This window comes from Camelus ferus, chromosome 12, assembly GCF_009834535.1.
Source record: "Camelus ferus isolate YT-003-E chromosome 12, BCGSAC_Cfer_1.0, whole genome shotgun sequence".
In the NCBI taxonomy this organism is placed as follows: domain Eukaryota; kingdom Metazoa; phylum Chordata; class Mammalia; order Artiodactyla; family Camelidae; genus Camelus; species Camelus ferus.
Window position 1 is genome coordinate 53340989 of NC_045707.1, and position 12616 is coordinate 53353604.

A 12616-nucleotide genomic window follows, 5' to 3' on the forward strand; every position below is an offset into this window, starting at 1 on the left:
TCCAGCCTGCGTAAGTGCCGGGCCGGGTGGTGTCTGCACGGTGTCCACCTGGCCTTTACTTCCCGTGGAGAGCTGGGTTTGCCATTGGCCATTTTCTGTACTTAGATGTGTCTGCCTTGTCCAAGAGCGTCCAAGCTTCTGGAATGTTTGTTTGCCTCAGCAAACAGCCTATGAGAATCGAATCGTTTTATAGAGGCTTTTTCATTAGGAGACCAAAAGCTCGCTACGTATCATCGGTTTTATTCTCCTGACGTTCCCAGGAAATATGGAAGGACAGAGTTGATTGTCTCCAGCGAGTGGGAGGACTGGTGCTCTGAGGAGAGGCCAGCCCCCAACTGGGGCTGCCCAGAGAACCGCTGCTCTGACACGTGGCTGGCGGGGCCGCTCGTGAGTGTCACACACGCCTGTTACAGAGACAGAGCCGCAGCCCCGTGTCCCTGCATTGCGGGAGACTGTGCCCGCCTGACCTGGTCTCTGCTCACCTAGACCTTCTATTCAGGGCTTGGCAGGCATCTTGGGAAGGGCCGGACAGTAGGTGTTTTTGGCGTTGTGGCCCACATGGGCGCCACTGCAGCTCCTCAGCTCTGCTGCTCTGCAGGACGAGGCTGCATCTCCAGGAGGCTCAGCTGACTGAACGGGGGCAGGACAGAGCTCCCCAGCACCTGACAGAACATCCACGCCGCTCCACTGTCCTCGCTGACTGAGCAGGGAACAGGGCACGCGGTGGGCAGGCTGTCTGGGGGTCGCGCTGGGCACTGCATGTGCAGGCGCACTGTCCACACACACCCTGTTCTGGATGGGCTACTGGAGACGGCGCAGGAGGCTGTTAGCCTCTGTCTGCAGACCCACACCCACAGGACTTAAATGACCCACGTCAAACCACCTGCCCCAGGGTTCGACGCCTGCAGGCAGTTCTGACGCCCTCATGTCTTCACACGGGTCAGATTTCTGTTGTTAATGAGACCTTAGCGAGGACCCTTCACCTGGGTTGGGTCGGTAGGTGGTGAAGTTCGGTTCCGAGTGTGGCAGGGACCCTGGGGCACGTGGGGCTGTGGAGGCGGCGGCAGGCAGAAGTGCAAGCCAGGCCGCAGGCCCTGAGAACCGATGGTGTCGGAGGAGTGGGGGTGGCTCCGAAGCAGAGGCAGCCATGCTTAAACCCCGCTTCCCCTGTCAGTGTGGGGTGGGGGTAGCCCCACCACCTTCCAGCAGAATCCCAGGAACATCAGTGAGTCTCCCGCCGAGAGAGTGGAGCAGCGAACTTGAGAAGAGTGCCTTTGACAAAGTCTGGGAAAGCTTTAAAAAAAGGAAAAAAAGAAAAAGGTACATTTACTCTTTAATCCTTCTTAATCTTGGTGAAACACGAGACTCAGCCAAAGGCAGCTTCTACCCTCACAGTCACATCACACGACAGGACTTGGCAGTGTCCTCGCCCCCCTGCATGGGGACACACCGTGTACCTGTGGGCAGTAGCGTGTTTCCATGACCTTCTCAGTGAGAGATGTTCTGCTCCTCACAGCACAGGGCCTGGTGCAGGACCTGGTGTATCATAAATTCTTAGAGAAACAGGTGTCCAAATATGAGGCAGAAAAAAACCCATCAGAACAAAAGAATGAAAGAAAAACCAGGACCTAAATGTAGCTTTTAATGAGAAAAAGGGAAGAAGGAACTTGAAATAGAACACCAATGGTAAACGTGGAGTGTGAGATACTGACAGCTCCACTGCAGATGAAGTTCATAAACTAGAAGACAGGCCGCATTCTGGTTAAACACATGATTAACACATGCCTTTTCAGGTAATTCTAAACTTGAAGAATGTCCTCGTTAGAAGAAAAGCACGTGTGTGGCAACTTTCACAGCAATGTTAGGATAAGTGCTTTGGTTTGAAAACTGTCTATGATTAAAGAAATGGTAAATCATACCTCAGATCCCCCAAGTTAGTCAGAATGTTGGCTAAGCTGCTAATGATGTTGCGGAAAAATGTGTTACAGCTCCGTTGTGACAGCAACCTGAGTCCGCTCAGCAGTCGTAGGGTTTATTACGCCAGCGGCCCCGACGAGTTAACACTTCAAGCTCTGGACCCCGTTTGTAGGGTTACACAGGCCTTTTATAGGCTGCCAGTTTTACACTTTGCAACGTCATATGCTAATAGAGTATAACAGAAGTTGACCAACCAGGAACAAGCTTTGTAGAAATAGACCAATCAGGAGTGAGCTCCATGCAAAGGAAGTACTACAAATGGACCAATCAGAAGTTAGGGAAGTGGACCAATCAGAAGTGAGAGTAATAACCAATCAGAAGTAAAGGAAATAACCAATTAGAAGTGAGCTCAGGGAACCAATAGAATTCTAGGTGTAAGTTAGCCACTTCAGAGGCAAAAAGTGAGATAGAGGCTCTGGGCCAGGGAACGGGACGGTGCTGGGAGGAGCGCAGCGGCCCTGCCTAGGGGTCCTGCAGGTCTTTTTATGGGGCTTCCCGCCTCAATGAGAAGATCCGAAAACGCAGCGGCTCCATCAGGATAAAATACAGCTTTTTCACATGACATGCAGGCTCTTTTCCACAAGGTCATCTGAGGACCCAGGTCCTTCCCTCCTTTGCTCAGAGTGTAATCCTTGTGGAAAAATCTGCCCCTATCATGCTGTTCAGGGCATGGGAGGGGAGTTACAAGAAATGGAATTTCCTTCTAAATGTCATTACAAAACACAGCCCAGAATTGGCACGAGGCCCTCTTGCTTGCCTGCATTGACTGGGATTTTGACACATGGCCAAGGCCCTTGTGAGCAAGGCTGGGAGGTGAAGTTGTTAGCTGCTGAGCTTGGCCGCAGTTGAAACTTGGAAGCTTCTCCCCTGCAGGAGGAGCTGGTGGACTCTGGGGATGACGGGCTGTCTCTGCTGCCGTCTCAGCCCTTTCTTTGCTTGACTGCGCTGGGCGCTCTCCCCAGGGGGCTGCTCACCGTCTGGGGAACTCCCCGGGATGTTTCTCCCCCATGAGGCAGGCCCAATGTCTCCAGCTCCAAGCCTTCACTCAGCCTGGCTCCTGTTTGAGCGATCACTGAGATTTCCAGCCCTCTGGGCCCAGGATACAATAGGATCTGGGGCTACATGGACCATGGACCTCCCATCCTGGGAACAGTCCTTCCAGCGCGAGGCCCTTGGCCAGGCCCTAAGCCAGCGACTGGCGTGGCGGCCCACACAGTCATCCATTCGGTAGGTGTTTCGAGCATGTAATCTGCCCAGGCCAGGGTCGGAAACGCAACATCAGCAAAAGCAGGCCAGTGTCTGTGCAGGGGGCAGGGAGTCTACAGGGAGCTCCACAGGCAGCACGTGCTACCTGGGGAGCACCGAGTAAGGAGAACCGGTGAGTCCTCTGTCCATGCTCTTCGCCCAGCCTTCTAGGGGTCGGGCAGTGAGGCCTGGTCGCGGGGAAGGCACCCGGGAACCTGGTGGGCAGCCCAGTGCACGCAGTGCATTTGTGAAGCTGGCCTACACGTCGACTGGGAGGTGATGGAGATGGGGCTGAGGTGCTGGCAGGGGGTCCCTGCGCTCCACGAGTAGGAGGTTGCCCTGGCAAGACTGTGCAACGTCTGAGTCATGCGCCGTGAGGTTGACATTGTCTTAATTATTACTAGTGCCCTGCAGGGCCCTGTGTTAATTATCCCACAGCATCCCTGTGTGTTTCCGTTTTGTCTCCCTTTTATTTCTTCTCCTGAACGTCGTGAGCCTGCAGAGTGGGGCTCAGCGCAACATTTGACTCAGCAGTCCCTGCAAGGGGCGCACGCACAGTGAGCGCTCAGAGGACGGGCAGGGCCCCGCAGGCCTCCTGGGCTGGGCTGGGGACTGGGGTCAGGGGTCCTCTGACTGCTGCTGTATCATCCCAGGGGGGTCTTTCCCCGTAAGAGTGTTCGCCTGCCCTGGGCCCTCGTCATGGACTAGTTAATCTCATAAAGGGCTTGAAGATGAAAGGGTGGAGGTGCTGAGAGACACTGGCTCTGGGCGTTTCCTGGCAGTGAGATCCGGGTTCTCATGGCAGCTGCCCTCTCGGTGTCGTCTTTGCCCCCAGAATTGCGTCTTGGGTCGTAGAGGTTACTGCCCTCTCGGTTTTGCTCTGTGAGCAGCTGATGGTGGAGGTCTGGGGAGGGATTCGTGAGCTGGGTGTACCCCGCTCTCCTGGCCCTGTTCCCCTTTCCCTCCTCTCGTCTCCTCCTTGTCCACCGAAGGGAGCAGACAAGCGTGGCTGCCTCCCAGATGTGGCTGGAGCCAGTGAGGTTGGTTGCTTGCTCCCAGCCCTGCACTTGGACCTTGGGGTCAGGCTCTGACCTCGGGGTCGGGGCCTGGCCACCCACTCGGTCCACCCCTGCCTGTGCTCAGAAGGCGTCTGTCCCCTCTCCAGGCTGGAACTCGTGGGAGCTGGGGATGGCCTTTTCCCCGACCTCTGGGGGTGGGTTTACAGCGGTTGCCACTTCCCCACTGCCGTGCCCCAGGCCCCGTCTCAGAAATAACCTGAGCACACGGAATTAATGGGCACATCTCAGGCCCCTGCCATGTCAAGGGGTGGTTGGGCAAGCACCTAGCACTCTCTCCTGGGGCCTCGATGTAACAGTGGCCATGCGGTCGGGGGACTGATGGACCAGAGGGTCCTGGGAGATGGGAGAGCGTGGGCCGTGGGCCGTGGTGGGAGGGGTGAGGGCAGGCGGCAGGGGTGGTGGTCTAGGGGAGTTACCGTGGTGGGCCCCTCTGCAGTGCCCTCCTCCAGCAGGGCTGTGGCCCTGTGTTCCTGTGACGGGCCCCCTCCTGGGGTCTCAGACACAGGCCCGCGGTCCGGGCGCCAGGCAGGCCAGGTGGGCAGCCGCTGAGTAACCAGTCGTGTTCTGCTTTCAGAGCCTTCCCCAGCCGCCCTCCGGCAAAGTCCCGCACAGTCACGAGGGGAAGGAGCCCGGGGACCTCAGGTTCAGCAAGGGGGACGTCATTGTCCTGCGGCACCGGGTGGATGAGCACTGGTACCATGGCTTCCTGCCCACCAGCTACGTCCCAGGCCTGCGGCCCCTGCCCCAGGCCCCACCCCAGGGCAAAGCGCTCTATGATTTCGAGATGAAAGACAGAGACCAGGACAAGGACTGTCTGACCTTCAGCAAGGTAAGGTGGGCTCCAAAGCAGCCGTCTCCCCACCGCAGCCCAGCCGGGAGCCTGGGCCTCGCAGTCCCAGCAGATGTGACTCCCAGCCCTCCCTGAGCCTCCTCAGGGGACAGCAGTGGTTTCTTCTTCCTGAGGGTCGGCTGGGTGGAAGGAGAGGGCACACAGCCAGCCAGACGCCTGCTGGTAACCGGGACAGGACCCTCATTACCTGAGTCACAGTGTGTCCAGGGCTCGTGGGCCCTGGGAGGGGGCTCTCTGGGGAAACTGCGGCAGCGACCCCCGTCAGGTCCTGGGGTGGGAGCTGGGCCCGGAAGCCAGCCTGTCATGGTCCCTCCTGGAGAGCACAGGGGTGGACACTTGTGCTTGGGTCATTCAAAGTGGCCAGTGAGGCCACGGGACCTGGTTAGTGAGAAACCAGTAGCATTTACTGCGTGCTTGTCCTGGGGGTGCGTCAGGTGGAGGGGCCTGGTTTCTGGCCTCCTGGCCTCAGGGACGTAAAGTGCAGAGGGGACAGAGGTGAACGTCCCTCCTCCCTGGCTTCCCCACCTCCTCCTGCTCCCCAGGCTTCTGCCTGGCAGCAGCCATGAAGTTACCTTCATTGATTAGTTAATTGCCTCTAGGACCACCAGGGTCCCCAGGGAGAGGTGGGAGCCTGTCTGCCCGCTGTCAAAGCTCTAAGAGGCTGTGTTGCCACCTGAGGCTCGCTGGGCCCCGCCCTCCCCCACCTCCCAGTCCTGTCTCCTCCCGCTCTCCCTGGCTCCCATCTCCCTGCCTCTCAGGCGGGTGGGCACGCGGGTGTAAACAGAGCTGGACTCCAGCTCCATCTCCGACTTCAGAGCCCACGGCAGCTCATCGTGCTTCTCCCCGTCTGCTCAGAGCAGAACTTGGCTGTGAGTCCCCAGCACTCCGCTTTGAGCAAAACTGGCTGGTTCTGTGCAGGCCGCGCTGGCTGCCGTTTGTGTCTTGTTCCCATTGTTCAGCCTGACGGTGAATAGTCTGTTTTCACTCAGGGATTCAGCTCTTTCCTCCTTCCTTCCATCAAGGTGTTCTGGTGATAATTCCCATTGTCGTCTGGCCCTGCAGCTCCCTGAAGCAGCACCAGCCTCCCTCTCCCTCCCTCCCCACTCCCCCCCCCCACAGGAGGCCCTCATGCTCACTTCTCCGCCCAGCCCCCCGAGAGACCCCTGGGCCCTGGCGCTCTGTGCTATCACTTGGGACCAAGAGCAGAAACTCCCACTGCCCCTTGGGGTCTGGTCAGGCCCTTGTAAGGAGACAGACCTGTCATGGGTCCAGGCACAGACGTAGGGCGCTCCTCACAGCCTTCATGGCAGGAGAGCTCACCGAGCAGGCAGCTGGCCGCAGAGCCAGGGCCTCCAGTGTCTCCTGGCAAAGCCTCCCTCCCTTCACTGCCATCACCTGCTCCACGTATGAGCCTCTGCTTGGGACTCTCATAGCTGGGGTGAAGAACAGAGCCCACTGGACAAGAGGACAGAGGGGCATGTGTCCACTTGTCAACCAAACGTGCCGGCCTGACCCTGCCCGGGCGCCTGACGCCTGGCGGGAGAGATGGGGACACAAGTCCAGGGTCATGTGTCTGGAGGACAGTTCCCGAGCATGAAGGGCTTGCGGGTCTCCCGGGGGCAGACAGGGGTCTCGTAAGCACTGCACAGTCACATGGTGTTTAATGTCTGGTATTTCCAAAGAAGTCTTAAAGCCGCCTTCGTGGGAAAAGCGGGAACTCGTCCTGTGGTGGCACCGCTTGAGCTCTGCATCCTGCGGGTCTGGGTCCTGGCACCCGGCGGTGATGGGGGCGACCCCGTGGGCGGGGCGGGGGTGTGGCCAGGAGGGGCAGACTCGGCAGCTCCTCCATGGGCGCCCGGTGCGGGCGAGGGTGCGGGGCGGTGCGCGGACCTCAGGCCACTCTTCCAGGGCTTTCTTTCCTTCAATCCGTGGATGAACGTGGGGAGTTGGAGACCCCTGGGTGAGACTTCGGTGGGGACGGTGCTGTGACTCCCCCACATGTTCCCTGCCTTGCTCACCCAGGCTTTATACCAGCACCCCCTGCGCCCCCTGCTCAGATGAGGGCACAGCTCCCGCACCCAGGCACCTGCTCTTTCTCATCTCTCACCCCCAGATGCCTCCAGACAGCCTCCAAGGGGCATGAGCGAGGCCTCCTGGCTCTCCTGGCGGGTTTGCTGCCCGCGGGGCCGCTGAGGTTTCCCTCCGCGTGCTGGAACGCTGCTTCTGACAGCCTGTCACCTGAAGTGGCCACGCGGTTCAGGCAGCTCGGTTTTGCTTCCAGGGAATGTTTTGTTGTTCGGATATGTCCGTTCTGGCCTCAGCAAGGAAAGAGGGGGCGTCTCAAGTCCATGGAGGATGCCTTTACCTTTAAAGAGCCTTGCTGTGATGGGATCGATTCGGTTTAAGACAGCACGAGGCATGAGCACCAAGGCAAGGCTCGCCCTTAGTGGCAGCTTCCGAACAGTCCTATTAAACTGCGTTGATTGAAGCCACTCGAAAACCAGTCTTCGTTTCGTTTAGGAGGAGAAAGAATAGTTGCTTCTTGTAAAGCAGCTATAAAAAGCAAGTTTCATAATTTCTTAGCAGCCTCACTTCAAAAAAGCTGAGCATGTGCGAACAAAAAGACAGAAGGAAGCAGCGCAGCGTCCCCTCTGTCAGCGGTTCTTTCGAGCTCTCCGTAGGCCTCCGGGGCACTGCCCTCCACGTGGCAGGGAGAGGCTCGGGCATCAGGAGCCCTGGGTGCAGGGCCTTCACAGTTAGGGGTCCCCGTGTGAGCTCAGCCCTGTGGCGTCAGGAGCCCACGTGTGACTCGTCTCAGAGGTACCGGCACCCGAGCCGCAGTGGGACCCAGGCCCACCATCGCAGCCCCTGCTCATCCTCATCTCGTGTCCTCCCTCCCCACCCAGCCCTGCAGGGCCCGAGGTGAGCTCCGAGTCAGCAGAGAGCACTGTTAAAACACCCCTGGTTGTCCTGACTTCAGCAGGCTCCCCTCCTGCTGGCCTCGCCACGAGACCCTGCCCTGTGGTGTCTTACGCGGCTGAATGTTTAATCATCCTTCCCAAACGTGGGATTCTCTTCTTTGTGAATTCACCCAGCATTGATCCCAAACTGTGTTCTGATCGGGGGACAGATATAGTGGAGACGGAGCACATGGATTCAGAGACTGGGCTCTAGGGTGAGACAAGGATTCCAATTGTGACACCTTTACTTTTGTACGGTGACTTTGGGACATGTGTTTCACCTTTGAGTCCTTTTTTTTTTTTTTTTTTTTTTTTTTTTGACTGTAAAATGGGGTTGACAGTAGGACTCAATGGGCAAAGGCGTTTAGGGAACCGACCTCGAAACAGACACTCAGCCGGCTCTCGCTTCCGCCCTCGCTGGCTCCCTGTTCTGTCAGGTGCACCTCGCTTCTTGTGTTGGCCCAGGGCGCTCCCGGGAGGGTGGGCCTCCACAGACACTCGCTTTGTGGAGCCGAGATTGCGGGCAGTCCCCTGTCCCCGATCACCCTGGGCCACACCTTGGAGGGGCTGCCGGGGGGTGTGGAGCCTCCTCAGCTACTACGTCAAGGCTGCTGTGCCCATCGCTGGGCATCCGAGGCCCACCATGTGCCCTCTGTCCTGAGGGGCAGTCAGGATGCTCTCAGGGTGAGAAGACTCAGATCTTGCACCAGGGACCAAACAGGTGAGCCTGGGGGAGTGGGCGGCTCCGACTCACCTCTCCTTCCCCAGTGCTGTGTTCTGCTCGGGCTGTTCGGCTCCCGGACTGCCTTACAGCTGGGCAGCAGCTGCAGGCTCCGAGGGCGCGGCTTCCCCAAGGGGACCAGCTTTCTGAAACACGGCAGCAAGTCAGAGGCCTGACGGGAATCCGGTGTTGCTTTCCTGGTTCTGGTCAGTGGCGGGAGAAGTCGTGACTGTTTCCAGGGCATGCGGGATCTTATGCCGTAGTTCTGAGGTGCCGCCTGGCGCTCAGTGGTCCTCGCTGAGGTGGCATCAGAGCAGTGGGGAAGGAGGGAGGTCAGTCACCTGCCTGTGTGCGGGGACTGGTGGCCCCCTGCACAGCCCAGCCTCCCCCACCCACATCCTCCAGCCCCGGCCGTGGACCCAGAACTGCTTTGTTGATATCTGAGCCGGATCAGGCACCTGCCACCAGGTGCCCCCAAATGCAGCTGGGACGGCCTGGATTTTCAGGTGAGGGGCAGGCGGGCTGTGCAGGCCCCACCTGCTGATGTCCTGGCCTCGCAGCAGAACTTTAACACGACTGCCCCGTGCTAGGCTGTGCCAGACTCATGGGGTTGGATGAGGCCCCTGTGTTGTGAGTGGGCACCGAGCTCTCCCTGGGGAGGGACGTTTGCCTCCTCTGCCAGCCCCTGGGGAGTGTCGAGGGGATGCCCCTGAACTGGGTGAGGAGCAGGTTGGCTGCGTGTGGCCCTTGGAAGACCAGCTCCCCCGCTTAAGTGATGGGGCTCTTTAGGGGGCAGCTCTCCCTTCTGTGGAGCTGCGTCTGCTGCTCAGGACCTGGGGGCCCAGAGTGGAGGCCCCCAAACCTCCCCGCATGCAGGCTCCACGCCCCACTTCTCCAGTTTTCTGTGCTCAATTTCAGACTCTTCACTTCATGTTGGCTTCCTCAGGATGTGATGTCCCTTTTAGAGGTGTGTCAGGACCACAGGCAGGACTCAGGGCGCGCCATGGCTTGTCCACACTGGAAAAATTGTTACTTTTAAAAAAGAGCTTTTTATCTAAGTACAGCACAATATACCGACCAGTCCACTAGTCAGAATGATGCAGCTTGGTGGTTGGAAAGAAAATGTCCTCAAATCACTACCCAGCGGAGGAGTGGTGGGTGCCGGGACCCCCAGCCCTCCACCTTCCCTCTGGGTCTTCCGGCACCGTGGAGAGCGAGTCTGCTCTTGAACATCAGGTGAACAGAATATGCAGGATGTACCTCCGTGTCCAGCTTTGTTTTCTCCGCACGTTGTGTGTGTGAGCTGCACCTATGTTGTGTGAGTGCTGCAGTCTGTTCATGTCCATCGCTCTGTGGCACTTTCAGCCATTTTTCAAATTGACTTAATTTGTAGAGCAGTTTCAGGTTCATGCCTGAACTGAGCAGAAGGTACAAAGATTTTCCATACACCCTGCCCCGGCGTGCACAGCCTGCCCCGCCGTCAGCATCCCCAGCGGATGGAGCATTTGTTGCCGCTGATAAACCCATGTTGACATGTAATCACCACCCAAAGCACGTAGTTTACATTACTGTTCACTCTGGGTGTTGTCTATCCTACGGGTTTGGACGAATGTGTAACGACACGTACGCACCATTCTAGAGTATCATACAGATGGTTTCATGCCCTAAAACTCTGTGCGCCACCTAATCCTGCCTCCCTCCCCACAGCCCCTAGCGATCACTGATGCTTTCCCTGTGTCCCCACAGTTTTGCCTTTTTCAGAACGTCATTTTGTTGGGATCGTACAGTAAGTAGTCTTTTCAGATTGGCTTCTTTCACTTAGTCATGTGCATTAAGGTTCCTCCATGTGTTTTCATGACTTGATAGCTCATTTCCTTTTAGCACTGAGTAACATTCCATTGTCTGGATGGACCACAGTTTATTTAGCCATTCACCTACCAAAGGACAACTTTGTTGCTTCCAAGATTAGTTGCTGTGAACCCCCACGTGCAGGTTTTCATGTGGACATGTTTTCAGCTCGTTCCAGTAAATACCAGGGAGTGTGACTGCTGGATTGCATGGCAAAAGTACATTTAGTTTTGTAAGAAACCGCCGAATTTTCTTCCAAGGTGGCCGTGCCATTTCACTTTTCCACCAGCAGTGACGAGAGTTCCTGTTGCTCCACATCCTCACCAGCGCCTGGTGTTGTCAGGGTTTGGGTCTTGTCCATTCTAATAAGGTGTGTAGTGGTGTCTCGTTGTTTTAGTTTGCACCTCCCTGGTGACATATGATGTGGAGTATTTGCCATCTGTGTGTCTCCTTTAGTGAGGTGTGTGTTAAGGTCTTTGGCCCATTTTAAAGTTCAACTGTTTATTTTCTTATTGTTGAATTTTAAAGAGTTGCTTGTATATTTTGGGTAACAGTCCTTCATCAGATATGTCTTTTGCAAATATTTCACCAGTCCATGGCTTGTCTTTTCATTCTCTTCACAGTGTCTTTCACAGAGCAGGAATTTTTAATTTTAATGAAGTCCAGCTTATCAATTCTTTTTTTCATGGACCAGCCTTTGATGTTGTATTCAGAAGTCATCACCAAACCCAAGGGCATCTGGATTTTCTCCTGTCGTCTTCTAAGAGTTTTACAGTTTTGCATTTTACACTTAGAGCTGTGGTCCATTGTAATTTTTGTGAAAGATGTAAGGTCTGTGTCTAGATTCTTTTTTTTTTTCCCATGTGGTTGTCCAGTTGTTCTGGCACCATTTGTTGAGGAGCCTCTTTGCTCATTGTAGTGCCTTCGCTCCTTCATCAAAGACAAGTGGACCACATTTATGTGGGTCGGTTTCTAGGCTCTCCATTCTGTTCCATTGATCTATTTTTATATTCTATCACAGTCCCACACTGTCTTCAGCACTGTAGCTTTACAGTAAGTCTCGAAGTCAGACAGTGCCAGTCTTTGTTCTTTTCTTTGAGTGTTGAGTTGGCTCTCCTGATCTTTCGCCTCTCCAGATACAGTTCAGAGTCAGTTTGTCAGTATCCACAAAAAAGCTTGCTGAGACTTTGATTGGGATTGCACCGAATCTAGAAGTTGAGAAAAACTGACCTTGTGACAATATCGAGCCCTCCTACCCGTGAACATTGAACATCTGTTTATTTAGTTCATATTCGATTTTGTTCATCTGAGTTTTGTAACTTTCCTCATAAAGGCCTTGTACTATTTTGTTAGATTTATACCTAAATCTAGAGATAATCTAGGTGTGTGTTTCATGTTTTCAGGTGCTAATGTGAATGGTATTGTACCTTTAATGTCAAATTCCACTTGTTCATTGCTAGTGTATAGAAAAGTATTTAATTTTTGTGTATTAATCTATATCCTGAAACCTTGCTATAATTGCTTATTGGTTGTAGTTTTCTGTTGATTCTTTCAGATATTCCACACAGACAATCATGTCATCTGCAAACAAAGACAGTTTTATTTATTTCTTCCCAATCTGTATACCTTTTGTTTCCTTTTCTTGCCTTATTGCATTAGCTAGGACTTTGACTATAATATTGAAAGGCTTTGGTTGAAGAGGACATCCTTGCCTTGTTTTTGGTCTTAGGAAAAGCTTCACATTTCTCACCATTAAGAATGATGTTAGCTGAAGGGTTTTGTAAATGTTCTTTTTCAAATTGAGGAAGTTTCACTCTATTTCTAATTTACTAACTACTATTTCTAATTTAAAAATCATGAATTGGTGTTTGATTTTTGTCATGCTTTTTCTGCATCTATTAATGTAAGGATGTGATTTTTCTTCTTTAGCCCATTG

At 54.9% G+C, this 12616-nt stretch overlaps 1 protein-coding gene across 2 annotated transcripts in view; it reads left to right on the forward strand.

Moving 5' to 3' along the window:
- SH3RF3 (SH3 domain containing ring finger 3) overlaps positions 1 to 12616 on the forward strand; it is a 116975-nt gene that overhangs the window by 52051 nt on the left and 52308 nt on the right. Inside the window, exon 2 of one of the 2 annotated variants that reach the window (XM_032493682.1) lies at positions 4876 to 5130. The exons of the other annotated variant lie outside the window; for it this stretch is intronic. Within the exon in view, the coding sequence (XP_032349573.1) occupies positions 4876 to 5130 (255 nt within the window). The remainder of the gene's footprint in view (positions 1 to 4875; positions 5131 to 12616) is intronic. 2 annotated transcript variants of the gene reach the window in all.